Source organism: Panthera onca, chromosome B4 (genome assembly GCF_046562875.1).
Source record: "Panthera onca isolate mPanOnc1 chromosome B4, mPanOnc1 haplotype 2, whole genome shotgun sequence".
NCBI classification, from domain to species: domain Eukaryota; kingdom Metazoa; phylum Chordata; class Mammalia; order Carnivora; family Felidae; genus Panthera; species Panthera onca.
In genome coordinates, this window is record NC_138345.1 from 109,961,294 (window position 1) to 109,989,292 (window position 27,999).

Consider the following 27,999-nt stretch of genomic DNA (forward strand, 5'->3'; position numbering starts at 1 on the left):
CTGTATATTCATTTACTAGTTTCGTTTGTCTGTTTTCATCTTTACTACCCTTAGTTCCCCTCATCCTCTTGTTCACATTTATATTGCCAGCATCTCAAGGTACCTGGTCTAATGGTAAATTTTATTTTCACTTTTCAGAAGTGAAAATAAATTCAGAGAACCTAAGTAATTTCCTAATAGTTAATGAATCCAAGACTGTTACCCAGATCTCAATTACAGTCCTGACAAAATGCAAAATCTTGCTTAAATTTCATTTTTTTTTACTCTAACAGTATTTTTGAGCTTGTACACTGTCCTAGCATTGACTTATAACCTCCTTAGGAGCTTTCCAGGTGTAATCCGAAACTGGCTTCTGAACATGGAGGGCAGAGAGACAAAGGGGAAGGCCATTCCAGGTTGGAAGGTGGCAGCTTCACTAAGTAAAGGGTACTTACCTATGAGGCTTGTCTTGCATAGTGGAAAGACTAATGAACCCCTGCACTCACCCAATCTGAAAAGTTTATATAGAGAGGCCTTAATTGGGTTCAGTCAAGTATATTGTGCAGGTGTTCTCAACACCATATCATTATCTCAAGGCTATGTCCTTGCAGTAGCCTTTGGGATAGCAAAGCTTGCATGAAAAGCAAACAACCCACATTCCAACTGGAGGGGACAGATCACTTGGGCCCAATTTATAGATCAGCTGGCAGTCACATTTGTTTTTTGTTTTTTTTAAGTTTATTTTGGCGTGCAGGTGGGGAAAAGGCAGAGGGGGAGAAAAAGAGAATCCCGAGCTGACTCTGTGCTGTCAGCACAGAGCCCTATGCGGGGCTCAATCCCACAAACATGACCTGAGCCAAAATCAAAAATCGGAGGTTTAACCAACTGGCCCACTCAGGCCCCCCTGTCAGTCACATCTTTTCAATGACCTTCCCCAACAGCTAGACAAGGGCGATACAACAGGAAACAAGTTTGCTATGGTCTAGGTCCTTATGCATTATAGTATGTACGTAGCTGTGAATCAAATTTAACTCAAGTTCTACTTCAGTCACTCTAATTTTGAGGAAAATCACTAAAACTGTTATTTTTTTTATCATATTTTCTGCATCAGTCAGTTTTTACCAAGAGAAGAGTGATACCAAGAGATGTGATAATTTTATAAATGTCCCTGCTACAGGAATACTTGCCTGGACCTGCCTTCTGTCTTCTCTCTGGTTTTATGAGCAGTTTTATTTAATCAAAATCATTTCACAAAAAAGACTTTCCCTTTTGTAATTGCTACCTCTGTTCCCTGTATCAGTCAACTAATTTTGTTCAGATGTTATTTCCATTCCCTTTTTTGCTGCTTTATCAAGAAAACGAATGGTAGGGGCGCCTGGGTGGCGCAGTCGGTTAAGCGTCCGACTTCAGCCAGGTCACGATCTCACGGTCCGTGAGTTCGAGCCCCGCGTCAGGCTCGGGCTGATGGCTCAGAGCCTGGAGCCTGTTTCCGATTCTGTGTCTCCCTCTCTCTCTGTCCCTCCCCCGTTCATGCTCTGTCTCTCTCTGTCCCAAAAATAAATAAACGTTGAAAAAAAAAAAAAAAAAAATTTAAAAAAAAAAAAAAAAAAAAAAGAAAACGAATGGTAGGTTATTTTCCAGCATCTATAATAAAGCATAACCATGAGAACTTTAGTATCCACTGTGTATAAAATATTTCATTTAGTCTGTTCTAGTAGAGAAGACTCAGTGTGCAGCAAGCTGACGCTTGTCTCTTGACATGAGACTGGAAAGATTAGGAAGAGTCAGAGTAAATACTTCATAAACTTTGCAGGCCAAAGTTTTATACACTTTAAAATAGTCATAAAATATAGATTATTCTTATTGAAGAAGATCATGAAATTATTGAACTGAGAGAACTCTACTTTCCAGGTTAAATAGTCACAAATTCATATAAAATTTTCCTGTAGGTTTATTTTTTCCACAGTTGTACTACTGGATTTTTAGAAAAAGGGGTACATGGTAACAAACACCTATGAGAATCTCATCTTTGATATAATGGTCAAGTAAGCATTTTTGCTTTCCTTTCTTTATGTTTAACAAGCATGTAAGGTACTATTATCTCTAGGTAAAGAAAGAGAAGCATTGAACCCCCTCTCCATGTCACAAGGCTTCTCATTTGCAGTGAGCTTGAGCTTGGAGCAGAAGACAATCCCTAAAGTTAAATCAAGTTGAGGGTTTTGATTATTATGTTGGCATTGAGCACGTCAATTACTGAATGGAACTGTTTGCAACTTAATGTGATTGTATAACTCTTAATTACCTAACTATATTTAGAAATCCTGGGAACTGTCCAAGTTTTTAAAAGTAACATTTTATAACCTTATGTTTTGTAAACCTTTAAATTCAACCTAAAAGTCTTATTATGTTTGTAAACTTACACGCCCCCCCCACCCCCTTTTTTATATAACTCAAATTGAAAGGACTAAATGCATAAGCTACATTTAAAACTTGGTTAAATTGCCTTAATTTAAAATTGCATTTATAATTTTAATGTATTTTTATTATTTTTTTAATGTTTATTTTTGAGAGAGAGCATGAGCATGGGAGGGGCAGAGAGAGAGGGGGAGACAGAATTTGAAGCAGGCTCTGTGCTGAGAGCAGAGAGCCAGATAGGAGGCTCAAACTCAGGAACCCGTGAGATCATGACCTGAGCCAAAGTCGGATGCTTAACCAACTGAGCCTAATTTTTATTCAAGGACTCAAGACACCTGACTTAAAAAGCAAAATTTTCTCAATACTTAAAACAATTTGTATACACCTAATAAATTAAACTTAAAACTATAGCAACTCCCAAGTCCTTACAAAAATTCCAATATATTTGCAAACTTGGCTAAATTAGTATACTTTTCAGCTAAAAAGCCTAAATCCACAAACTGCATGGCCAATAATTTAATATTATGTATATTTTACATATCATTGTGTCATATAAAATTGCATTTTAAATTCTTTTTGAAGCTAATATATCAAGAGTCTACAGTGTATAAGATTCTTCTGAACAATATAAGTACTCTAATAATCAAATACATGTTAATTCCCAAATATAACTGTGAAGTAGTAAAACCACAGGTTTAATTTACTCCTATTTCCTCTATTTATTTTAATTTTTCCTGTGGTGAGAATGTTTAACCAAATAGTTTAACAGCAGTTTGGGGTAAGAACTCCAAGTGTCACCAGGTCAGGAACCTGACATTATTTATGGGAGAGAGGTTTCTGACTGATACACAAGACCTGATTTTCATCTATCCCATGGTGGATGTTCTGAGTTGTTTTGTTTTCCTAAATTTCAATTACACACACACACACACACACACACACACACACACACACTGTAAGAGTAACATGGTTCTCACCCATTCGGTGCTCTGTTTATATCTTCTTGGGAGTGTTGTTCAAGAACTTTCTGACCTATTCTAGTATGAAGTGGTTAGTTGACTTGCTTGCATGGTTGTCATTCTGGGTATTTCTTTTTTTGCTTTGTTTTGTTTAGTTTTTGTTTTCTTCTGGGTATTTCTTTTGTTGCTATCTTGCATTGGATCCCGTCTCCTGATTTCCCTCTCTCTGTTTCTTAGTATACTCCCTAATTTTACTGGTATACATCTTCTATTAGTTTCCTGAAAAGAGGAGACAGAGGTAATGTTTTTAAGACCTTGAATGTCTTAAAATATTTTTATTCTAGTTTCTTAGTTGGGTAATTTGTGTTTATTAACATAGAATTTTAGGTTGGAAATTATTATCCCTCAGAAACTTGAAGCATTACTCCCTTTTTCTTCTGCATCTAGCTTCCAGTATTAGTGAAAGAAAAAAAAAAAGATTTGTTTGGATTCATAATCTTTGGTATGGAACCTGTTTTCTTTGTGGAAACTTTTAGAGTCCTTTTTGTTTGTTTCCAGAGTTGTAATATTTTATAAGATTCTATACCAGTTTGTAAAAAAGAGCTGGAGTGTCTCAAAATGTATATAGACAGACTTCTGGTTAACCCTCATTTTCAGTTTGCTGCCTTTCTTCTGACTTGTGTCTTCTGTGTCAGACACCTTGTATTTCACCTATTTCGGAGAGGAAGTCTCTGATCTTCTCCTCTGCTATAGAAGAGGTCACTTGCCTGTACCCAATGGGAAAGGGGTCTAAATTCTAACAAATCCATATGTTCCAACCTATTTCTTGAGATCTTGTCACCAGTTTTGAGATTGATGCTGGCAGGGATGCAAAAAACTTTTTAAGTTTTCCACCTTAAGCTTTAGATTCACTTTCCTGAGCTCTGTTAGGTCACTTGCTAAATTTTGTTTTTCCAGCTTCCAAAACTTGCTATGATTGCCCCTCCAGTGGTGTTTATCCTTGGGAATTTATACCCCCCTTTCTTTTCTCTTTTAATACTTTGTCATTTTAGTGTGTAGTTGAGAATGAGTGAGGCAAATAATGCCTGGTCAGTCTCCAATCTTTAAACAAGTGCTATCAGCTTTTTCTATGATAATAAGGTATAAGGTCTTACTCTTTAGAGATGATAAATCACTTGTGGACTCAAGATAAACCCTTAGATAATTTTTCTTTTAGTTAAAACTATCCTTCAAAAGGTACAGCTAATTTCTTTTGGTGATTGGTAGCATTGGATTTTGCATTTCTTTAAGTGTAACATATTCTAAGGTTTTCCTATCCAATTCTAAAGGCACTTTAATAGGCTTGTGTGTGTATCTTTATATAAACTTACGTCTGATTTTAAATCTCTCTCTGCCCTCCCTACTGTATTCTTCCTCTCTACATCTAGGCCAGATGTATATCAGGCCTTAGATCTTCCGGCTCTGTGAGTGATGTATTTTTTCTTCTTGCTGCTATAACAAATTATCACAAACATGCTGGCTTAAAGTAACAAAAATTCTATTTATTTATTTTTTTACTGTTTATTTATTCTTGAGAAGAGAGAGCATGAGCAGGGGAGGGTCAGAAAGTGGGAGACACTGAATCCCAAGCAGGCTCCAAGCTGTCAGCACAGAGTACGATGCACTACTCAAACTCATAAACCGGGAGATTATGACCTAAGCTGAAGTCAGACGCATAATGGACTGAGCCACACAGGCGCCCCAACAAATTTATTTTATAACTATGGACATGCAAAATGGGTTTCACTAGACTAAAATTGAAATGTCAATAGGGCTGTGGTCCCTTTAGAATCTAATGAAGAAAGTGGTTTTTTTGCCTTTCCACCTTCTAGAGGCTGCCATCATTCCTTGCCTTATGGCCCTAGCCTGCTGTCACATCACTCTCATCTCTGCTTTTCTTACTCTTCTGCCTGCCTTTTGTAAGGTTTCGTGTCATTGAATTGGCCCACCAGATAATTAAGGATATAATCTCTTCATCGCAAAACCCTCCATGTAATCACAACTTGTAAAGTCTCTTTTGCCATGTAAGGTAACATATTCACAGGATCAGGGGATTTGGATGTGGACAGTTTGGGAGGGGGGCATAGTTCTATCTTCCACAAGTGATGAGCCTAAAATGATCCTAATGATACTACTCAAGCTAAAAAAGTAGATCATCAGCTTGTTTTTCAAGAGTACCCTTATTTTAATTATAGGGCTGATTCTTCAGTATCATCCAGTTATTATAGTGCCTTTTACTCTAAACCATTCTCTCACTGAATCCTTTATTTAAAAAAAAAAAAAAAAATTATTTTGAGAGAGCACCAATGAGAAGGGGCAGAGGGGGTGGGAGAGAATTGCAAGCAAGCTCTGTGCTGTCAGTGCAGAGCCAGACACGGGGCTCCATCCTTTGCATCCATGAGATACGTGACTTGAGCTGAAATCAAGAGCTGGATGCTTAACCGACTGAGCCACCCAGGTACCCCTCACTGAATCCTCTCTAAAACAATGACTTAATTATGAATTTTCATGTGTGAAGCCCATTCCCTATATTAAAACCATTTGTGGTAAAAAGAAAAAGAAACACTATTTAGAACTGGGTTTTAAGCTTATATGGGCCAGATAACATAAATCAATCAAACAAGTCAGGGTTAAAGACAAGACGATACTTAAATGGCTAGTATACAGCTAGCTTAGGCTTAGAATTCCTATAGAGACATTTAAGACAGATATGTTTAAAAGGTTTTAACCAAACCAAGGCTGTGGGCTGCAAGTTTGGACACCTGATTTAGGTAATAGTTGATCTTCTAGTATATTAAGTACTAAAATAGAAGTTTCAAGATACATTTCAGAAAATCCATGTTCAATGTTTTTTCAAATATTTGTTTTCCCACAAAAATTTACTGTTCTTCCCACTAAGATTTATTTACTACTCCTTGAGTAGACCATACTAGTTTTTTTTTTAAGTTTTTTGTATGTATATCTGTTTCCCTGAGTAATCTGACCTGTGACGACTTATAAGGAATTCACTATCTAGTTAGCTAGAGATATAAATCCAGAGATTAAGTAAGTGGTGTGATTGTAGTAGAGGTTTGAAATTCATGAAGCAGCAATTAATTTTAAGTTAGAAATTTGAAGAGTGAGCAGCTAATGCTTTTTAGAGGTGGATGATATTTGAGCTGAGCTTTGAAATATTCTCAAGGAGAATTAGCATTCGCTATTTTACTTATCCTTCTACTAAAATTTTACTTACTTGAAAAAAATGATGCTTATTTTATTTTCATGATTTTTCCCTCCTAGATTTTATCCACAAGTGCTTGTGGAAAAGATGGCTGATATTAACCTCAAAGAAGTAACCTTAATAGTAGGTGTGGTTACTGCCTGCTATTGGAACAGCCTCTTTTGTGGTTTTGTTTTTGATGATGTTTCAGCAATACTGGATAATAAAGACCTGCATCCATCTACACCTTTAAAAACTTTATTTCAGAATGACTTCTGGGGAACCCCTATGTCTGAGGTAAGTAGTTATTTATTGCTTATATGTATCTCAGATTTTAAATAATTCTAGTAGTTTATTACTCGTAATTCTCTATCAACATTGGCATCATAGCATTTATGAATTTGTTTCCCAAAAATTTGTATGTTAGATAGGAAGTTGAAGATGTGGTTATCGTCTTTAAAGCAGTATATGGTTCTTTCCTTAGTTGTATACCTTGGTTTAATCTTTTTAAAAATAATATATGTGTGTGAAAACCAAACATATTAGGATACGAGTAAGTGTAAACAAATCTATTTCTTGCTAATTTTCTCTTTTTCCATGATTCAGGCCAAAGAGGTGACCACTTTGGATATATTTAACCATCTGAAAATATGTGACTTCAGTATAAATAGATTAGACTTTTTTTTTGAGAGTGATAGTGCATGTGTGCACTCACGTGATCATGAGTTTAGGAAGGACAGAGAGAGAGAATCCCAAGCAGGCTTTAAATATGGAAGTCTCTCAAGGGTGGGGGTGAAGTCTGTCATTCCTTTAGTGACAGCACATAAGTATTTTTTTCTTGTTAAAAAGCAGACTTTATTTTCTTAAACCTTCCTGTTCTCACCTAATTCTAGCCTTTAAAAAAAATACATATTTGATAATGAGTAAAAAATAATGGTTCTATAATAAGATACATTATTTTCTAGTCAGTTTATTTCCTTCTACCTTTTATCCCCAGAGACCCTTAGAACTACGTGTCCATTCCTACAACTTAAGCTAGTATCTGTTGTGATATTAATCATGGCATTGAGATTTTAAACTGAAAGGTTAGCTGGCTAGATTAAAGGTCTCATGAAAGTTATCATACCTTCGTGTCAATATGATTTCCTCAGCTTTACAAATACAATATTTGATTTTGTTCAAAGCACCTATAAGTGGGCACACTAAGAAAATACTCATAATAATAAACTCAGACAAAATGAATGAACAAATTAGAATAACAATATATGGTGGAGATTGTTGCTTCCTCCTGTTTTCAGATGGGCATCTTCTTTTCCTGTTGGGAAACATGCCACTAGGGAAAAATTGTTCTGAATAGTATTTAGGTATTATATGTTTTCTTGACAAGCCTGGAATTAGCACAAAGATCTAATGGTTGATGTCATTAAGTACTGATAGGCTAGAGGCCTGTGTGCAGATCACCAAACCTTTATATAAGGATTTTTGTGCCAGTATAGAGCTTAAAGACACATTTTGGGCTTAGAACATTCTCGTGAACTCTATGAATACTGGCACATTAGGGATCTTTAGACTCCTTTTGGCTTCTCAGTGTTTAGATCATCTCTTTTATAAACCCATTCTTTAGATAGTAATACTCTGTTTTTGAATGGTTCGGTGGATTATAAATCCGGCTGCATATTACAGTTGCCTGGGGCACTTAAAATGTTACCAAGGCTCTACTCAAACTTGTTAGTTACAGTTAGCTCAGAATGGGATGTAACCATCAATATTTTTGTCTTGTTCTTTTTGTGTGTGTTCGCTTTTTTATTGTAGGATTTTGGGGGGATAGAGGATTGGGTGTTTCTTAAGTTATCCAAGTGATTCTCTGGTGCAGCCATGGTTGAAAACCACTGAGCTGTAATGAGCCACTCTTGTCTGGCATTTGGCCTACAATATATCTATCTTAAGGTAATGTTTGCAAATAATCCCATTGCACTAGATATTGCCTCAACTATATGGAGATTCACATTAGCAGGGAACTGTCAGCTAATTCACTCATTATATTCATGCCTATGTTTCTATTGCCACCTAATAATATGAGTAATTAAATTTTCTTTTAATATACCTGAATTTAATAATGATCTATATTATTTTGTTTGTAATATAGCTGTTTTACTGTACTTTCGAAGAGTAAACCTGTTATCTACTATGCTAATGATTATTTGTCATAGCAGAGTCTCAGATTACTAATGAATTGTGTAAATACAGTAAAATACTGGTTTGTGAGCATAATTTGTTCTGGAAACATGCTTGTAATCCAAAGCACTTATATGTCAAAGCAAATTTCCCCATAAGAAATAATGGAAACTCAGATGATTTGTTCCACAACCCAAAAATATTCATATAAAAATGATTACAATACTGTAATGTCGTAGACTCTGGGCCTAGAGTTCTTTCTTGTCTAGCAAGAAAGCGAGATGCAGGATTAAAATGCAAAAGATGGCTAATGTCCGGGAGAAGACAAGAGCCCCTGATTAAGGGTCCTTGCTCCTTTCTTATTAGGATCAGAAGGCTTACAAACATGGTGATGAACGTGCAGAAAGAGAGAATGAAACTGTAAACATTAACTCATGGACTCATGGGAAAGGGGATCTTGAAGATATGCAGGGTTAGGGGTTTGGGTTAATACAAAACAAAAAATCCTGGTGCCCAGAGGGAGGTTGTTTACAGCAGACCTCAGGCACCACCTGTTTACCTAAACTTGTCTGGGGACAAGAAAGGTGGAACATGTAACCTCAGAGTCAACTAGGAACCTTTCTTTTGTTAATTAGCTCTGCTCTGGGCAGCTTTGCCCTGCAGTGGTCTATAGCCCTATTTACCTGTTTACCTAATTTGGTCCTTCTGCAAAAGCAGCTTTCTGCTATAATACTAAGTTGGGGAGTTGGGGGGGTGGGGGAGGGGGCGGGTGGTATCTTCCCTGAATACCAACCTTATTTACCTCATATACTTTTATATTGGGGCATTGGCCCACCCTCTCTATACTTACTTACCTAATCTTGTTTACCCAAATTTGGGTGTGAGTATCCTATGGCTTTTTAATTCTTTATGCCTTGTTAACCCATCAGTGCAGGCTCAGGGAATTCCTAAGCTTATTCCATTACCACACTGCGATATAATATAAAATTAAGAAAATACAAAATATAAAGAAAAATTAATCTGCACTTACCTTTGAAAACTTTAGTGGCTGGTGTGAGGGAGACGAGAGAAGAGTGTTATTGTGTAGGACAACTTTCACCATCACTAACGGAATCACTGCTATCTATAGACTCCATGGAATCTTCCTCTTTTTGTGCAACTTAAACAAAGAACCTATCCACTGGCACTTGCTTTTGCCTCCTTTTGAGGATTTTGTGGAAATGTGACATTGCATTGCCATTAAATAGATTCATCACTCACACTGCCACAGCCTTATTTGGGTGGTACATTTCTATAAAATTTTGCACCGTTTCCACATTTTACACTTCTCCCTAATCTCATTTGAAGTGAGGAATTCCTCTACCTTTTTCTCCTCCTCTCCAGATGAGATGCAGATGTAGACTTCCATAAAATCTTGCAATTTCGGCCACTTGCATGCCTTGTTTGTACTGCTCAATGATTTCCTTCTTAACATCCACCATGATCATCTCCTCCTCACTGCCTTTCTTTTCAACCTTTTTCTGCATGGGGGCCATCATATACGCTTGCAGAGATACTACAATACAGTATTGATAAATTCTTGTCATATTTAATGAAACTGGCAGTAAGACAGCAGAGGAAAGAGTCTATATCTGAAGGCAGTCTGACGTAAAATGAAACAAAGCATTCCTTAGCTTACTCTTGTATGGAAAAGTGAAGTACGTACATAGGTAGTTTGAAGTGACAAACAAGACACTAGTGCCAGTTGTGGGCACCCTCCAGAGTTCTGAAACCACCGATTTCTGCCACAGCCTGAGATCAAGCATGTGACCATGGGAGATGGTCACCCACAATTCCACAGCCATAGAGAGAGAGAGAGAGCGCGCGCCATTGTCTCAGTTGTGATCATGTGACTTTGTTTCACATACTACTATTGTAAGATATTACTCATTTATCAAGTTAAAATTTATTAGAAATATTTCCTTGTTTTGTGGAACACTTAGAACGAGTTACTTTTGCAATCCAAGATTTACTATAATTAGTTATGTTAATAATTAATTTTTTAATTGGCCATTACCTATGGCTCTCTAATAGACCTAACAAAAAAAATCATGTATATTGCAATTAAAAATAACCTATTCCCCTTGCATTTTCAGACTTTATCCATTCAGCTGGCAAACATGTCCCATTGGAACTATGGTAACATTTTAGGCTCTCAAAAGGTTTCTAGAACCTTTTTTTTGCTATTGGATACAAATCATGTCAGTTCAGTATAGTGCCTTAAAAATAATTTTGTCTGCCTGAGCTAAAGCCAATGATATACAGAAATTAAGCAGCAAAGAACATTCTAAGTAGACAACACTCATGGTGTGTGTAGTCAGTATAGAGATATTAAAATGTTCCTATTTTCAAAGGAGAAATATTTGTTCCTTGTGGTTCCTAACATTCCCTAGTAGGGATGAAAAGCTTACAAGTATAATACCAGGGTCCCAGCAAGATATGGTAAGAGGTAAGAGAGCAAAGAAGCTGAATTTGAATACCCTTACATACAATTTTTATTTATTTATTTTTTTTCAATAGATGAAATTTATTATCAAATTGGTTTTTATTGTCAAATTGGATTCCGTACAACACTCAGTGCTCATCCCAAAAGGTGCCCTCCTCAATACCCATTACCCACCCTCCCCCCCCCCACCCCCCATCAACCCTGTTTGTTCTCAGATTTTTTTTTTTTTTTAAGGTTTTATTTATTTTTGAGACAGAGAGAGACAGAGCATGAACGGGGGAGGGGCAGAGAGAGAGGGAGACACAGAATCGGAAGCAGGCTCCAGGTTCTGAGCCATCAGCCCAGAGCCCGACGCGGGGCTCGAACTCACGGACCGCGAGATCATGACCTGAGCTGAAGTCGGACGCTTAACTGACTGAGCCACCCAGGCGCCCCAGTTTGTTCTCAGATTTTAGGAGTCTCTTATGCTTTGGCTCTCTCCCACTCTAACCACTTGTTTTTTTTTTTTTTTTCCTTCCCGTCCCCCATGGGTTTCTGTAAAGTTTCTCAGGATCCACATAAGAGTGAAACCATATGGTATCTGTCTTTCTCTGTATGGCTTACTTCACTTAGCATCACACTCTCCAGTTCCATCCACGTTGCTACAAAGGGCCATATTTCGTTCTTTCTCATTGCCACGTAGTACTCCATTGTGTATATAAACCACAATTTCTTTATCCATTCATCAGTTGATGGACATTGAGGCTCTTTCCATAATTTGGCTATTGTTGAGAGTGCTGCTATAAACATTGGGGTACAAGTGCCCCTATGCATCAGTACTCTTGTATCCCTTGGGTAAATTTCTAGCAGTGCTACTGCTGGGCCATAGGGTAGGTCTATTTTTAATTTTTTGAGGAACCTCCACACTGTTTTCCAGAGTGGCTGCACCAATTTGCATTCCCACCAACAGTGCAAGAGGGTTCCCGTTTCTCCACATCCTCTCCAGCATCTATGGTCTCCTGATTTGTTCATTTTGGCCACTCTGACTGGCGTGAGGTGATATCTGAGTGTGGTTTGGATTTGTATTTCCCTAATAAGGAGCGACGTTGAGCATCTTTTCATGTGCCTGTTGGCCATCTGGATGTCTTCTTTAGAGAAGTGTCTATTCATGTTTTCTGCCCATTTCTTCACTGGGTTATTTGTTTTTCAGGTGTGGAGTTTGGTGAGCTCTTTATAGATTTTGGATACTAGCCCTTTGTCTGATATGTCATTTGCAAATATCTTTTCCCATTCTGTTGGTTGCCTTTTAGTTTTGTTGGTTGTTTCCTTTGCTGTGCAGAAGCTTTTTATCTTCATGAGGTCCCAGTAGTTCATTTTTGCTTTTAATTCCCTTGCCTTTGGGGATGTGTCAAGTAAGAAATTGCTACGACTGAGGTCGGAGAGGTCTTTTCCTGCTTTCTCCTCTATGGTTTTGATGGTTTTCTGTCTCACATTCAGGTCCTTTATCCATTTTGAGTTTATTTTTGTGAATGGTGTGAGAAAGTGGTCTAGTTTCAACCTTCTGCATGTTGCTGTCCAGTTCTCCCAGCACCATTTGTTAAAGAGACTGTCTTTTTTCCATTGGGTGTACTTTCCTGCTTTGTCAAAGATGAGTTGGCCATACATTTGTGGGTCTAGTACTGGGGTTTCTATTCTATTCCATTGGTCTATGTGTCTGTTTTTGTGCCAATACCATGCTGTCTTGATGATTACAGCTTTGTAGTAGAGGCTAAAGTCTGGGATTGTGATGCCTCCTCCTTTGGTCTTCTTCAAAATTACTTTGGCTATTCGGGGCCTTTTGTGGTTCCACATGAATTTTAGGATTGCTTGTTCTAGCTTTGAGAAGAATGCTGGTGCAATTTTGATTGGGATTGCATTGAATGTGTAGATAGCTTTGGGTAGTATTGACATTTTGACAATATTTATTCTTCCAATCCATGAGCACGGAATGTTTTTCCATTTCTTTATATTTTCTTCAGTTTCCTTCATAAGCTTTCTATAGTTTTCAGCATACAGATTATGTACATCTTTGGTTAGATTAATTCCTAGGTATTTTATGCTTCTTGGTGCAATTGTGAATGGGATCAGTTGCTTTATTTGTCTTTCTGTTGCTTCATTATTAATGTATAAGAATGCAACTGATTTCTGTACCTTGATTTTGTGTCCTGCAACTTTGCTAAATTCATGTATCAGTTCTAGCAGACTTTTGGTGGAGTCTATCGATCTTCCATGTATAATATCCTGTCATCTGCAAAAAGTGAAAGTTTGACTTCATCTTTGCCAATTTTGATGCCTTTGATTTCCTTTTGTTGTCTGATTGCTGATGCTAGAACTTCCAACACTATGTTAAACAACAGCGGTGAGAGTGGGCATCCCTGTCGTGTTCCTGATCTCAGGGAAAAAGCTCTCAGTTTTTCCCTGTTGAGGATGATGTTAGCTGTGGGCTTTTCATAAATGTCTTTTATGATGTTTAAGTATGTTCCTTCTATCCCGACTTTCTCAAGGGTTTTTATTAAGAAAGTTTGCTGAATTTTGTCAAATGCCTTTTCTGCATCGATTGACAGGATCATATGGTTCTTATCTTTTCTTTTACTAATGTGATGTATCACATTGATTGATTTGCGAATGTTGAACCAGCCCTGCATCCCAGGAATGAATCCCACTTGATCATGGTGAATAATTCTTTTTATATGTTGTTGAATTCGATTTGCTAGTATCTTATTGAGAATTTTTGCATCCATATTCATCAGGGATATTGGCCTGTAGTCTCTTTTTTTACTGGGTCTCTGTCTGGTTTAGGAATCAAAGTAATACTAGCTTCATAGAATGAGTCTGGAAGTTTTCCTTCCCTTTCTATTTTTTAGAATAGCTTGAGAAGGATAGGTATTATCTCTGCTTTAAATGTATGGTAGAACTCCCCTGGGAAGCCATCTGGTCCTGGACTCTTATTGGTTGGGAGATTTTTGATAACCGATTGAATTTCTTCGCTGCTTTCTATTTCCTCCTGATTGAGTTTTGGAAGTGTGTGTGTGTTTAGGAATTTGTCCATTTCTTCCAGGTTGTCCAGTTTGTTGGCATATAATTTTTCATAGTATTCCCTGATAATTGTTTGTATCTCTGAGGGATTGGTTGTAATAATTCCATTTTCATTCATGATTTTATCTATTTGGGCCATCTCCCTTTTCTTTTTGAGAAGCCTGGCTAGAGGTTTATCAATTTTGTTTATTTTTCTAAAAAACCAACTCCTGGTTTCATTGATCTGCTCTACAGCTTTTTTAGGTTCTATATTGTGTATTTCTGCTCTGATCTTTATTAGTTCTCTTCTTCTGCTGGGTTTGGGGTGTCTTTGCTGTTCTGCTTCTATTTCCTTTAGGTGTGCTGTTAGATTTTGTATCTGGGATTTTTCTTCTTTCTTGAGATAGGCCTGGATTGCAATGTATTTTCCTCTCAGGACTGCCTTCCCTGCATCCCAAAACGTTTGGATTGTTGTATTTTCATTTTTGTTTCCATATATTTTTTAATTTCTTCTCTAATTGCTTGGTTGACCCATTCATTCTTTAGTAGGGTGTTCTTTAATCTCCATGCTTTTGGAGGTTTTCCAGACTCTTTCCTGTGGTTGATTTCAAGCTTCATAGCATTGTGGTCTGAAAGTATGAATGGTATGATCTCATTTCTTGTATACTTATGAAGGGCTGTTTTGTGACCCAGTATGTGATCTATCTTGGAGAATGTTCCATGTGCACTCGAGAAGAAAGTATATTCTGTTGCTTTGGGATGCAGAGTTCTAAATATATCTGTCAAGTCCATCTGATCCAATGTATCATTCAGGGCCCTTGTTTCTTTATTGATCGTGTGTCTAGATGATCTATTCATTTCTGTAAGTGGAGTGTTAAAGTCCCCTGCAATTACCACATTCTATCAATAAGGTTGTTTATGTTTGTGAGTAATTGTTTTATATATTTGGGGGCTCCTGTATTCGGTGCATAGACATTTATAATTGTTAGCTCTCCCTGAGGGATAGATCCTGTAATTATTATATAATACCCTCCTTCATCTCTTGTAACAGCCTTTAATTTAAAGTCTAGTTTGTCTAATACAAGTATGGCTACTCCAGCTTTCTTTTGACTTCCAGTAGCATGATTAATAGTTCTCCATCCCCTCTCATATATCTATGTAGAAATAAGATTGGTCTTGTTTTTTTATCCATTCTGATACCCTATGTCTTTTGGTTGGCACATTTAGTCCATTTACATTCAGTGTTATTATAGAAAGATATGGGTTTAGAGTCATTGTGATGTCCGTAGGTTTCATGCTTGTAGCGATGTCTCTGGTACTTTGTCTCACAGGATCCCCCTTAGGATCTCTTGTAGGGCTGGTTTACTGGTTTTGAATTCCTTCAGTTTTTGTTTGTTTGGGAAGACCTTTATCTCTCCTTCTATTCTAAATGACAGACTTGCTGGATAAAGGATTCTCGGCTGCATATTTTTTCTGTTCATCACATCGAAGATCTCCTGCCATTCCTTTCTGGCCTGCCAAGTTTCACTAGAGAGATCTGTCACGAGTCTTATCGGTCTCCCTTTATATGTTAGAGCACGTTTATCCCTCGCTGCTTTCAGAATTTTCTCTTTATCCTTGTATTTTGCCAGTTTCACTGTGATGTGTCGTGCAGAAGATCGATTCAAGTTACGTCTGAAGGGAGTTCTCTGTGCCTCTTGGATTTCAGTGCCTTTTTCCTTCCCCAGATCAGGGAAGTTCTCAGCTATGATTTCTTCAAGTACACCTTCAGTACCTTTCCCTCTTTCTTCCTTCTCTGGAATACCAATTATGCATAGATTATTTCTCTTTAGTGCATCACTTAGTTCTCTAATTTTCCCCTCATACTCCTGGATTTTTTTATCTCTCTGTTTCTCAGCTTCCTCTTTTTCCATAATTTTATCTTCTAGTTCACCTATTCTCTCCTCTGCCTCTTCAGTCCGAGCCGTGGTCATCTCCATTTTATTTTGCAGTTCATTAATAGCATTTTTTAGCTCCTCCTGACTGTTCCTTAGTCCCTTGATCTCTGTAGCAATAGATTCTCTGCTGTCCTGTATACTGTTTTCAAGCCCAGCGATTAATTTTATGACTGTTATTCTAAATTCACTTTCTGTTATATTGTTTAAATCCTTTTTGATCAGTTCATTAGCAGTCGTTATTTCCTGGAGGTTCTTTTGAGGGGAATTCTTCCATTTCGTCATTTTGGATAGTCCCTGGAGTGGTGCGGGACTGCAGGGCACTTCCCCTGTGCTGTTTTATGAATAACTTGTGTTGGTGGGCAGGGCCACAGTCAGACCTGATGTCTGCCCCCAGCCCACTGCTGGGGCCACAGTCAGACTGGTGTGTACCTTCTCTTCCCCTTTCCTAGGGGTGGGATTCACTGTGGGGTGGTGTGGTCCATCTGGGCTACTTGCATACTGTGAGGCTTGTGGTGCTGAGGATCTGGCATATTAGCTGGGGTGAATAGGTTAGGTGCACAGGGGCAGGAGGGGCAGTCTCAGCTCGCTTCTCCTTAGGTGATCCACTTCAGGAGGGGCCCTGTGGCAGGGGGAGGGAGTCAGACCCGCTGCCGGAGGGATGGATCTGCAGAAGCACAGCATTGGGTGTTTCACAGTGCAAGCAAGTTACCTGGCGGGAACTGGTTCCCTTTGGGATTTTGGCTGGGGGATGGGCGAGGGAGATGGCGCTGGCGAGCGCTTTTGTTCCCTGCCAAGCTGAGCTTTGTCGCCAGGGGCTCAACAACTCTCCTTCCTGTTTTCCTCCAGCCTTCCCGCTTTCCAAGCAGAGCTGTTAACTTATAACCTTCCAGATGTCAAGTCCCTCTTGCTGTCAGAACACACTCCGTCTGGCTCCTCCGCTTTTGCCAGCCAGACTTGGGGCCTCTGCTTGGCCGGCGGGCTGCCCCTCTGCCCCAGCTGCCCCCCCGCCAGTCCGTGTAGCACGCACTGCCTCGCCGCCCTTCCTACCCTCTTCCGTGGGCCTCTCGTCTGTGCTTGGCTCCAGAGAATCCGTTCTGCTAGTGTTCTGGCGGTTTTCTGGGTTATTTAGGCAGGTATAGGTGGAATCTATCTAAGTGATCAGCAGGACACGGTGAGCCCAGCGTCCTCCTACACCTCCATCTTCCCAAGCTAAAATTTTTAAAAATAGCTAGGGTAATATTTTATGTGGTTTTGACCTGTGTTTTATTCTTAAATTGGCTTTAATTTTGTCTTACAGTAAAACTTTTCTGGTTAAGTGAACCTTACAGTTTGTAAAGAAATTCAGCAAAAACTAAGAAAGTTTTTGCTTTTGTATTATCCTCTGTGTAGTATTTAGTGAGTTTTTGGCTTAATATATTCAGGTGTATACATTACAAAGGTATTTTTCATAAAACAACTAGACAGTATCATTTTGAGACTTCACCATTTAAACTGTGCTGGTAAACATTTAATTCTTGTATTTACTTTTGAAGAGCTATCCAGCAGTTATATAAATGCTGGTATTGGTATAGATGGGGATATAGGCTTTGGAAGGAATCTTTTGGTCTAATTTGATCAGTGCTATTATTATATTTTTATTTTATTTTATATTTTTATTTTTAGAGAGCACACAAGAGTGGGGGGAGGGACAGAGTGGGGCAGAGAAAGAGAACCTTAGGCGGGCTCCACCCCTCTATGCAGAGCCTGATGCAGGACTTGATCCCACAACTCTGGTATCATGACCTGAGCTGAAATCAGGAGTTGGACACTCAACCAACTGAGCCACCCAGGTGCCCCTATTTTTCTCTTTTTTTAATTTGTGTGTTAAAGAGGAGTTAAAAGTCAAATGTTCTTCCTCTGCTGTTGATTCTTCATTATATTTAGGAGAGGAAATTGCCTTGTTTTGGGACTAAGGAAATAGGAAAACACAGCTTATAAAGCTGTATTTTATGTTTGTGTTATCCTTGGAGCATTCACTTCATTATTTTATTGCTAGTTTCAACAGTAAATGCAGCAATTAGTTTGTGTGCCCTGAAGGACCATGGTACTTTAATGATGATGATTGTTTTTTTCCTTTCAGGAGAGAAGCCACAAGTCTTACCGTCCCTTAACAGTATTGACATTTCGCTTAAATTATCTGTTTAGTGAGCTGAAACCAATGTCATATCATCTCCTAAATATGATTTTTCATGCTGTGGTTAGTGTGATATTTCTTAAAGTCTGCAAACTTTTTCTGGACAACAGGAGTAGTGTCATTGCTTCTTTACTTTTTGCAGTGCACCCAATACACACAGAAGCAGTAAGTAAAACTGTGAATCAATTTTTTTCTTTTTTTTTTTTGTTTAGCAGAGCCTACATAATGATTATAATGGTATATGTTTTTAAGAAAAAAATTAACTGTGGCTTTAAATCAAATATTTGAAGATTTTTAAATTAGTGTAAGTCTTAACTTTCCAGGCTACATAAAATTTTTAAATTTAAAACAAGTTTTGAAACAAGCATTTATTATTTAAGGGTATAAGGTATACTTGCTCAAGATTAGTAATGTAAAATATAAATGAATATAGGTCTTTTTTGCTAATTTTTTTATGAATATAGATTTAAAATATTTGTCAACTTGGCATTGTGTTTCAAAGGATAGGAAATATTTAGGAAGGCAAATTTAAGTAAAGGATGAAAATATATCAAAATGTATGTAAACATAAACACATCCTAACAAATGATGATACCCAGTACTTTCATGTTGTCTCTTGCCATGTGTTTCAAAATTGTTAGCTGTCTCTGCTGTTGCCAATGTGTCTGTCAGCCAGTACCTCCTAAGACATAAACTATAACTTTATTTTTCTTGAAAACCGTGAAACCCCAAAACTGTGCACAACAGAGCAAAGAGGACTCTGTTCAATTGCTTTGTTATGAGCTTTTGGTTGTAAGCAAAAATGTGTATGTTTAAACTCCAAGTGTTTGAATGTGTGTGTGTGTATTAGAAGGGGTGTGTGTCTCTCACTGTCTTGAACCTTTTTATGTCTAATTGAACAGATATTTTTCCATATGTTTATAAAAATGATAGGTTGTTTTAAATTCTACAGTGAATTCAGAGTACTTTTTTTTTCTTTTTTTAATTTTTTATTTATTTAAAAAAATTTTTTTAAGTGTTTGTTTATTTTTGAGACAGAGCATGAGCCAGGGAGGGGCAGAGAGAGAGGGAGACACAGCATCCGAAGCAGGCTCCAGGCTTGGAGCTGTCAGCGCAGAGCCCGATGCGGGTCTTGAACTCATAGACCATGAGATCATGACCTGAGCCAAAGTTGACGCTTAACCAACTGAACCACCCAGGTGTCACAAGAGTACTTTGTTTTTAAGTTTATTTATTTTGAGAGAGAGTATGAGTGGGACAAAGGCAGAGAGAGAATCCCAAGCAGGCTGCACACTGTCAGCAGAGATCATGACCTGAGCCGAAATCAGGGGTCGATGCTTAACTGACTGAGCCCCCTAGGCGCCCCCAAACTTTTTATGTACTGGCCTCTTTTTTTTCTTTTTTTTAAGTTTATTTGTTTTGAGAGGGAGAGAGAGAATCCCACACACGCTCTATGCTGACAGCAGAGATCATGACCTGAGCTGAAATCAGGAGTTAACGCTTAACTGATTCAGGCACTCAGGCATACTTCAGAGGAAGAGGTTTGAGGGTTTTATATTTAATTTTGTAGAATTTAAAAGGACTTTTTAAAGTTCATTGTCTTTAGTTTATAAGTTTATTTTGAGATAGACCTTACTGAATTTATGATGTTTTTATATTTTAAGAACACTTGTATTTTAAGAAAATATGTAAGGTCTTAGGTTTTTTGTCTTTTTTAATTAAGACCTACTCTAGATATTGTACTAATATTATATAAGATGTTACTGTTGATGGAAGCTGGGTAAACCGTACACAGGACTTCTCTGTATCTATTTTTGCAACTCCCTGTGGGTCTGCAATTATTTCAAAATAGTGATGATAACAGAACTATTGTAGAGTCACTGGAAAATTTATTTTTATGGAAGATACACAGATTCACCACACGAGGGCACTCAAAGCATGTCTAAGAAACTGAAATATGCTTGAAAAATTATGGCAATTTAATTTCTAAAGTGCTGTTCCTATTATATATGGTAGTTAAATTTTCAAGAGGCTCTTCATTAATACGAACTCCTCTCCCTTTCCCTTTTTAGGTAACCGGTGTTGTAGGAAGAGCAGAACTTTTGTCATCTATCTTTTTTCTAGCTGCATTTTTGTCATATACCAAATCAAAAGGACCAGATAATTCCATAGGTAAGTGTCTAACATTTAATTTTTTTTCTATAGATATAAAACTTGCTAAGTAATTTTTATTTACTCTATTTATTATAAAATATATGTCACACTTGGGTTTATCTTTATATATTATACTATTTCAGCACGTATGGACATACGAACATGATATGCAACATTGTCAATAGTAAAAATTATTTTTGTATGCAGTTTATATTTTATCATGACTAACAGATTCTGTATTTAATTTAACTTAAAAAATTTACCCTAGAGTATAGGAGTTTTAGAGTCATTCCTAGTTCCATCTGTTGTTACCTATCAAAGATACAAGTACTAATACTTCAGTTGTCTTTCTATAATAACACCTGTGAAGGCCATGCATTGTATTGTTTAGATAAAGTTGAAAGCCTATTAGAATATAACTTTTATTAGGTGTTGATCATAGTTCAGCTATTTATGGAGTCCCTACCATGTGGCCCACCCTGGAAAATGCTTTGTACACATTAGCTCATTAATCCTAGTTATGCCAGGTATTATCAGAAAACAAGTTCCAGGCAATAAAAATGATTTTTTAGTTGTGTGAACAGTAGACCTGAAAGAGGTTTTACATAATAGTAACCTGTATTTGGTTGATCTAAACTTTAATTTTTTTTTCCCTACATCATTGGAGAATTTTCTCACTATAAACCCAAAGTACTGATGATAAGGGGCCTAATTTTACATTAACGGAAACTAAGTTTCAACAAATAAGTGATTTAGCCAAACACCTTTAGTGTTGTCTTAGATTTGCAATATAGGTAGGTTTCTGTCTCCATTTCCTGGAATGGAGTTCCTGGTATACAGTAGGTGTTCAGTATATACTTGTTGAGCAAATGACCAAGTCAGTGATTAAATTATAATTAAAAAAAGTGCTGAACCTGCTTTGGACCTCTCTCTGTCCTCTTAACTCCCATAGTCCTATTCCACATTACATAATTTTATACTTGAGACCATAAACAGATTTGTCATCATCTTTTGTATTCACTATTTAACGTATGTGTCCTTGCAAAGGTTTCCAATTTGTAATTATTTGATCACTTTAAATTCTAGGTTATTCATGACCCACACCCATTTTGAAAGCATGATCCACCTCAGGGCCTTTGCTTCTTTCTGTTACTTTGGGTTTCTGCTCAGATGCCATTAGCAGCACCACTCATCTTCCCATTCCTTTCTATTTCCCTTCACCTTCTGTTTTTCTTTATTAACACTTAGATCATCAGTTAACAAATCTTGTTTATATGACTATTATCTTTCTCCTCCACAAAATGTAGTAGATACTTAAAATAACTATTTGAATATGTGATTGCTAAAGGTTTGTATCTTTATACATGTAAAATTCAGTTTAGAAACCTATATTTTGAAATTGGAATGAATTTTAATGATTGAAATGGATTCTGTATTTATACATGTATATTTTTAAGTGTTGTTAGTGTATCTAGCAGGGGGACTTGTTTTGGACAAAATTACACGTGGTTAACTTTAACCCCAGAGATCTATTTATAAAATCAAAGTATGTGTTCATACAGTAATGTAATCACCAAAAGTTGAAGAACTGAAGCGACTGGTTTCAATAAACCTTTTGCCTTTATTAGAGCTGTTAGTTGCTGAGATTGAATCCAGCATTACAGAATGCAGCTGTTTGCTTTCTGTCTTGGAGTGGAATTACAAACTAGGGAGAAGCTCTGAATTTAATGTCAGAAGAACCAAGTTAAAGTCCTGATTTCTTTATTGTGCATGACTGTTTTTTGGACCTCTAAAATTCTTTCTTCTTAAAAATGCACATGATTACATCTTCCCTTATATCACAGTAGAGTGATTTTGAGACTCAAATAATATATGCTAAACTGGTTATACAAGCCATTTGATATATTGTTTTAAATATCTTTTCAAGGCCGTTATTTCCCACTAATTTTTATTATATTCATACCCTTCCATTCATACTATTCTCTGTATCATTCATTTGCTAAGCTTATTCCCTCCTCCTCTCTATGCATGCATACCTCTTCCCCAGTTTTTCTATGTATATATCTTCAAGGTTCAACTTTAGGTTCAGCTTGTTTTGTAAATAATCATCTATTGATTTCTTTCCTGTATGAATTTCTTACAGAATTTAGCATTATGTTTCATTCCTTGGTATAATGTACTTTTGTATTGATGGTTTTGATCTGACTGGAATATGAGGTTTGTTTTTTTTTTGTTTTTTTTTTTTAGGAAAGGAATACTGTTTTACTGGGTATCTCCAATAGTGTTTGAAGGTTTTTTGAGTTGTTTTTCTTACAGTAATTTTAATCAGTAGAGTATTTTAAAGTTGAAAACAATTTCAAAAATAAATGAATTTCTGTAGTAAGCCCAACAACAAAAGAAGATATATCAAACTCATGAATTATTTTTCTATTTATACTTGGATTTAAGTCAATTATTTGAGATTTTGCTCTGATTAATGTTCTTAATAAATAAACCTGAGGTCACACAATTATACTGCAATATGCTTTTTTAACTTGAAAAGAATCAGAGGTCATATTTTACGGAAATTTTAAGGAAAACTTAAGCTCAGAAAACTTGTTCAAAGTCATAAAGCAAATTAGTAGATATGGAATTATTCTCAAAATTCATTCTTCTTGAATCAAATTATTACTAAACTAGTTGATATTGCTTAAAGTTGATGAAGTAGGTTTTCTGTTTAAGTAGAACTTATGAATATTCTATTGATAGTATTTTTAAGTATATATATATATGTACATATATATGTGTGTGTATATATATCCTGAGAGAGAGTGCAAGAAGGGGAGGGGCAGAGAGAGAGAGGAACACTACCAGCACAGCCCAATGCAGGGCTCGAACCCACAAAGCCGTGAGATCATGACCTGAGCTGAAACCAAGAGTTTGACACTTAACTGACTGAGCCACCCAGGTGCCCTCTAATGCAGATTTTTTAAAAGAATAGTATTAATTTAAATTCTATTTATCTGTTTCAGTTTTTATACTCTTTAAAATAAGAATGTTATTCTACTTTGCTTAGTAGTTTTCAGTTTGAAGTTTTTAATAAATGACAGATATAATAAAACATATAGATGTCTGTGTAATAATTTAAAGAATTTGCCTTCATTTCACATACATGGTTCATTAATCACAACACTCCAGCCTTTAAGCTTCCCTTCTCCAATTTGGCCACCCTACCTTTGTTTTAAAAATTAGTATTTCAGGGCACCTGGGTGGCTAAGTCGGTTAAGTATTTGACTCTTGATTTCAGCTCAGGTCATGATCTCAGGGTTCCTGAGATTGAGCCCAGCTTTGGGCTCTGTGCTGACAGCAGGGAGCCTGCTTGGGATTCTCTACCCGCCCCTCCCTGTGTGCGTGCATGCATGCGTGCATGCTGTCTCTCTCTCTCAAACTAAATAAACTTTTTAAAAACATTTCATTAGATAATTTTCCTCTCTACAAAAATTTTTTAGTTTAAGTTATACATTTCAATGTTTTGTTTTGGGTATATAAAATCACAACATTTAAATACATTTTGAAATATGAAGTATAGGTTAATGGGAAATAGCACAAATGTGAATATAGAATCATGAGTTTTTTAGTAATGTCCAACAGTTGTATAACTTAAAATATTCATTTATGATACTATAAAATTGTTTTGTGTAGTTTATATTTTTCTGTTCTTAAATTGCAGTATGGACTCCAATTGCTTTGACAGTGGTTTTAGTTGCTGTTGCAACATTGTGTAAAGAACAAGGAATAACAGTTGTGGGAATTTGCTGTGTGTATGAAGTATTTATTGCCCAGGGGGTAAGGAGAAATACAATTTTTATTGTTATCTTTTATCCTATTTGAATTTGATGATAATAAACTTGGTTTCTAAATGTGTCATTATAAATTATTCTCTTTACCAATAATGTTACCAAAAATTTGCAAGAAACTGGCATATTTTGTCCTCGTATCCACTGAAAATTACTTAACATTTTATAACTCCTTCAGTTTTTTAAGACTGTTGTTTCAGTTTCAATAATGGAATCATTAGGTAATTTGGAAATGTACACAGTAATACCGTCCAATATGATTCATTATCGGGTAAGATTATTGGATTCAGTTTTATTCCTTATCAGTTCCACACATTGCTCCATACTGATTTTATAATTACAGTCAATTTATATCTAATCTTGCATTTTGAATGTATTGCATTGTTGAAAACGTTGTAGTATATTGTTATTTAAAACTTTTTTTTTCCTATTGCAGTATACTTTGCCATTATTATGTACTACTGCCGGACAGTTTTTCCGTGGGAAGAGTAATATTCCATTTTCTATGCTGCAGACACTAATAAAACTCATTGTTTTGATGTTCAGTACCCTATTACTTGTTGTGATTAGAGTCCAGGTCATTCAGTCCCAACTTCCAGTATTCACCAGGTATGGAAATTCTGATTCTTTTTTTTGTTTTTGTTTTGTTTTGTTTTGTTTTCATTCTTTCTTTAACTCTTGATGTTCAGTGATTATAATAGAAGTGTTTGATTTACATTGAGTTTTTTTTTTTCTTTTTTCATGTTTATTTATTTATTTTGAGAGAGAGTAAAAACAGAGCACAAGCAAGGGAGGAGCAGAGAGAGAGGGTGAGAGAATTCCAAGCAGGCTCCACGCTGTCAGCACAGAGCCCGATGCGGGACTCGATCTCATGAATCGTGAGATCACGACCTGAGCTGAAATTAAGAGTTGGCTGCTAAATGACTAAGCCACCCAGGTGCCCCCCCTACATTGAAGTTTTTTTAAACAGCTTTTTGTATAATTAATATTTTTTTAAAACCTGCATATATTTATAATGTACAAATTAGTAAATTTTGACATATTGAGTATACTCATGAAACCAACGAATGAAAATAATGATTTTAACCTAATGAAACTTTAACCTATTTTAACTTAATTGGTTATTAAGTGATGTCTTATATAGTTTAAGTGATTTTTGTCTACTTGTTCTATTATTAAGTAGAGGATGTTGAAATCTTTGACTATAATTGTAGATTGGTCTATTTCTTGTAGTTTTTACTTCATGTGTTTTAAAGCTCTATTTTCAAGTGGTTAACATCTAGGATTATAATGTCTTGATGAATTAATCCCTTTACCTTTATTAATGAGTTTCTTTATCCTTAGTAATAATCTTTACTCAGAAATTCACTTTATATATCTTTTGTTAGAGTTACATGGTTTATCTTTTTCCATCTTTTTACTTTTTATCAATATCTTTTTTTTTTTTATTTTGAGAGAGCAGGGAGAGAGAGAGAGGGAGAAAGAAAATTCCAAGCAAGCTTTGAACTGTCAGCACAGAGCCCAGGGCAGGTCTCAATCCCACAAACCATGAGATCATGACCTGAGCTGAAATCAAGAGTCGAACACTTAACCAACTGAGCCATCCAGGCACTACTATCAGTATCTTTGAAGTTGGTATCTTACAGGCTGCATATAATTGGGTCTTCCTTTTTTGTTTGATCAGATAATCTGTTTTTTAAATGAGGTGTTTCAGCTATTTACATTTAATGTGATTTTCGTATTGTACCATTTTTGTTTGTGACTAAAGGACTTTATCATTTCTTGACCTGTAGGTCTGTTGATGCCAAATTGTTTTAGCTTTTGTATATAAAAATATCTTTATTTTACCTTTGTTTTTGAAAAATATTTTCCCTGAGTTTAGAATTCCACACTGACTGTTTTGCATTCAGCACTCTAAAAATGTTGCTCTACTATTTTCTAGCTTGCATTGTTTTTACTGGGAGAACCTCTGTCATCTTTATTTTTGTGCTTCTGCATATAGTGTGTCTTTTTCTCTATGCCTGCTTTTATTATTTTCTCCTCACCATTGTTTCTCTTTTTATTTTATTTTTTAAATTGAGACATAACTGATATATAACACTATGAATTTTAGGTATACAGTGTCATGATTTAGTATATGCGTATTGAGAAATTATCACAATAAATTTACTTAACATCCATCACCATACATAATTACAGAAAATGTTTTTCTTGTGATGAAAACTTTTACAATCTACTTTCTTTGCAGCTTTCAAATATGTAATATGGTATTATTAACTGTAGTCCCCATGCTGCATATTACTACTGTAGGACATACTTATCATATAACAAAATTTGGGTGAAGGTGGTCAAATGATACAAACTTCTGGTTACGCTTACTTTTATTTTCATGTGTACTGTGCTTAGGTTAACTGAGTTTAGAATCTATATGTTTTAGTATGTAAATTTTGGAAATGTTTTAGCCATTACTCATTGAAATTTGTTTCTATTCTTCTAGGACCCCAATTACATGTAAATTAGGCCTTTTGAAGTTGTCACACTAATGCTCTGTTTATTCCCCTCCCAGAACTATTTTCTCCGTTTTCATTTTGGTAGTTTCTTCTGCTTTGCATTCAAGTCCACTGGTCTTTTTTATGCAATGTCGAGTCTCCCTTTAATTTTTTCTAGTTCTTTTTCATTTCAGACATTGTTTTCATCTCTAGAAATTCTGTTTAAGCCTTTTTTCTATGTTTCATGTCTTTACATGTTCTAGTACTTTAATGTCTTCATCTACTAATTTTCTTGTGTGTGTCATTTCTTAGTTTAGATTGAATAATTTTTCTCCTCATAGATTATATGTTTCTACTTTTTCACATGCCCAGTAATTTTTTAGTAGATGCCATATGTGAGTTTTACTTTAATATATTCCTATAAATATTTTAGAGCTTTATTTTGGGATGCATTTAAGTTATTTGAGAGATGTTTCATCTTCTAGTCTTGCTCTTAAGCTTTGTTATATGAGACCACAGCAGCATTTATGATAGAGGTAATTTTCTTCCACTACTGATTCTGTCTGATAGACTGCGACTTATGAGGGCTTTTATTCTGGCTGCTGAGGAACTATTCCTAGCTCTGTATGGCATTTGAGAATTTTTATCTAATTCGTTTGAGAGGTAGTTTCCTATTTCTATTATTTTTCCTGCTGCTGTAACAAATTAGCAGAAACTGGGTAGCTTAAAGCAGCAGAAATTTATTCTCTTACAGTGATGGAGGCCACAGTCCAAACTGTGTCAGGCATAGTTGGTTCCTTCTGAAGACTCTCAGGAAGAAGTCTGTTCCATGCCTCTTTCCTAGTAGCTTCTAGTGGTTGCTAGCAGTCTTTGGCATTCCTTGGTGTGTTGCTGTATCACTGCAGTGATTATACATTTGGTTTAAGGCTCACCCTAATCCAGTGTGACCTCATCCTAACTTGACTAATTACATTGGCAAAGAACCTATTTCCAAATAAGGAAAAAAATCTGAGGTTCTGGATAGACATGAATGTTTGAGAGACATGGTTCAACCCACTACACTGACCTTGAGTATTTCCATATATATATGCGGATCGGTTCTGATCAGTACTACAAACTGGAAGGA

At 36.3% G+C, this 27,999-nt stretch overlaps 1 protein-coding gene across 3 annotated transcripts in view; it reads left to right on the top strand.

Annotated features, from left to right (window-relative positions):
- TMTC3 (transmembrane O-mannosyltransferase targeting cadherins 3) overlaps positions 1–27,999 on the top strand; it is a 62,333-nt gene that overhangs the window by 2,967 nt on the left and 31,367 nt on the right. For all 3 annotated transcript variants that reach the window (XR_013556696.2, XM_078449631.2, XM_078449632.2), the window contains exons 2-6: positions 6,672–6,888; positions 18,341–18,559; positions 20,467–20,566; positions 24,258–24,373; positions 24,821–24,993. Coding sequence is in view for 2 of the 3 variants with exons in the window: in XM_078449631.2 (XP_078305757.2) it covers positions 6,700–6,888; positions 18,341–18,559; positions 20,467–20,566; positions 24,258–24,373; positions 24,821–24,993 (797 nt within the window). In the remaining variant the exon portion in view is untranslated. The remainder of the gene's footprint in view (positions 1–6,671; positions 6,889–18,340; positions 18,560–20,466; positions 20,567–24,257; positions 24,374–24,820; positions 24,994–27,999) is intronic.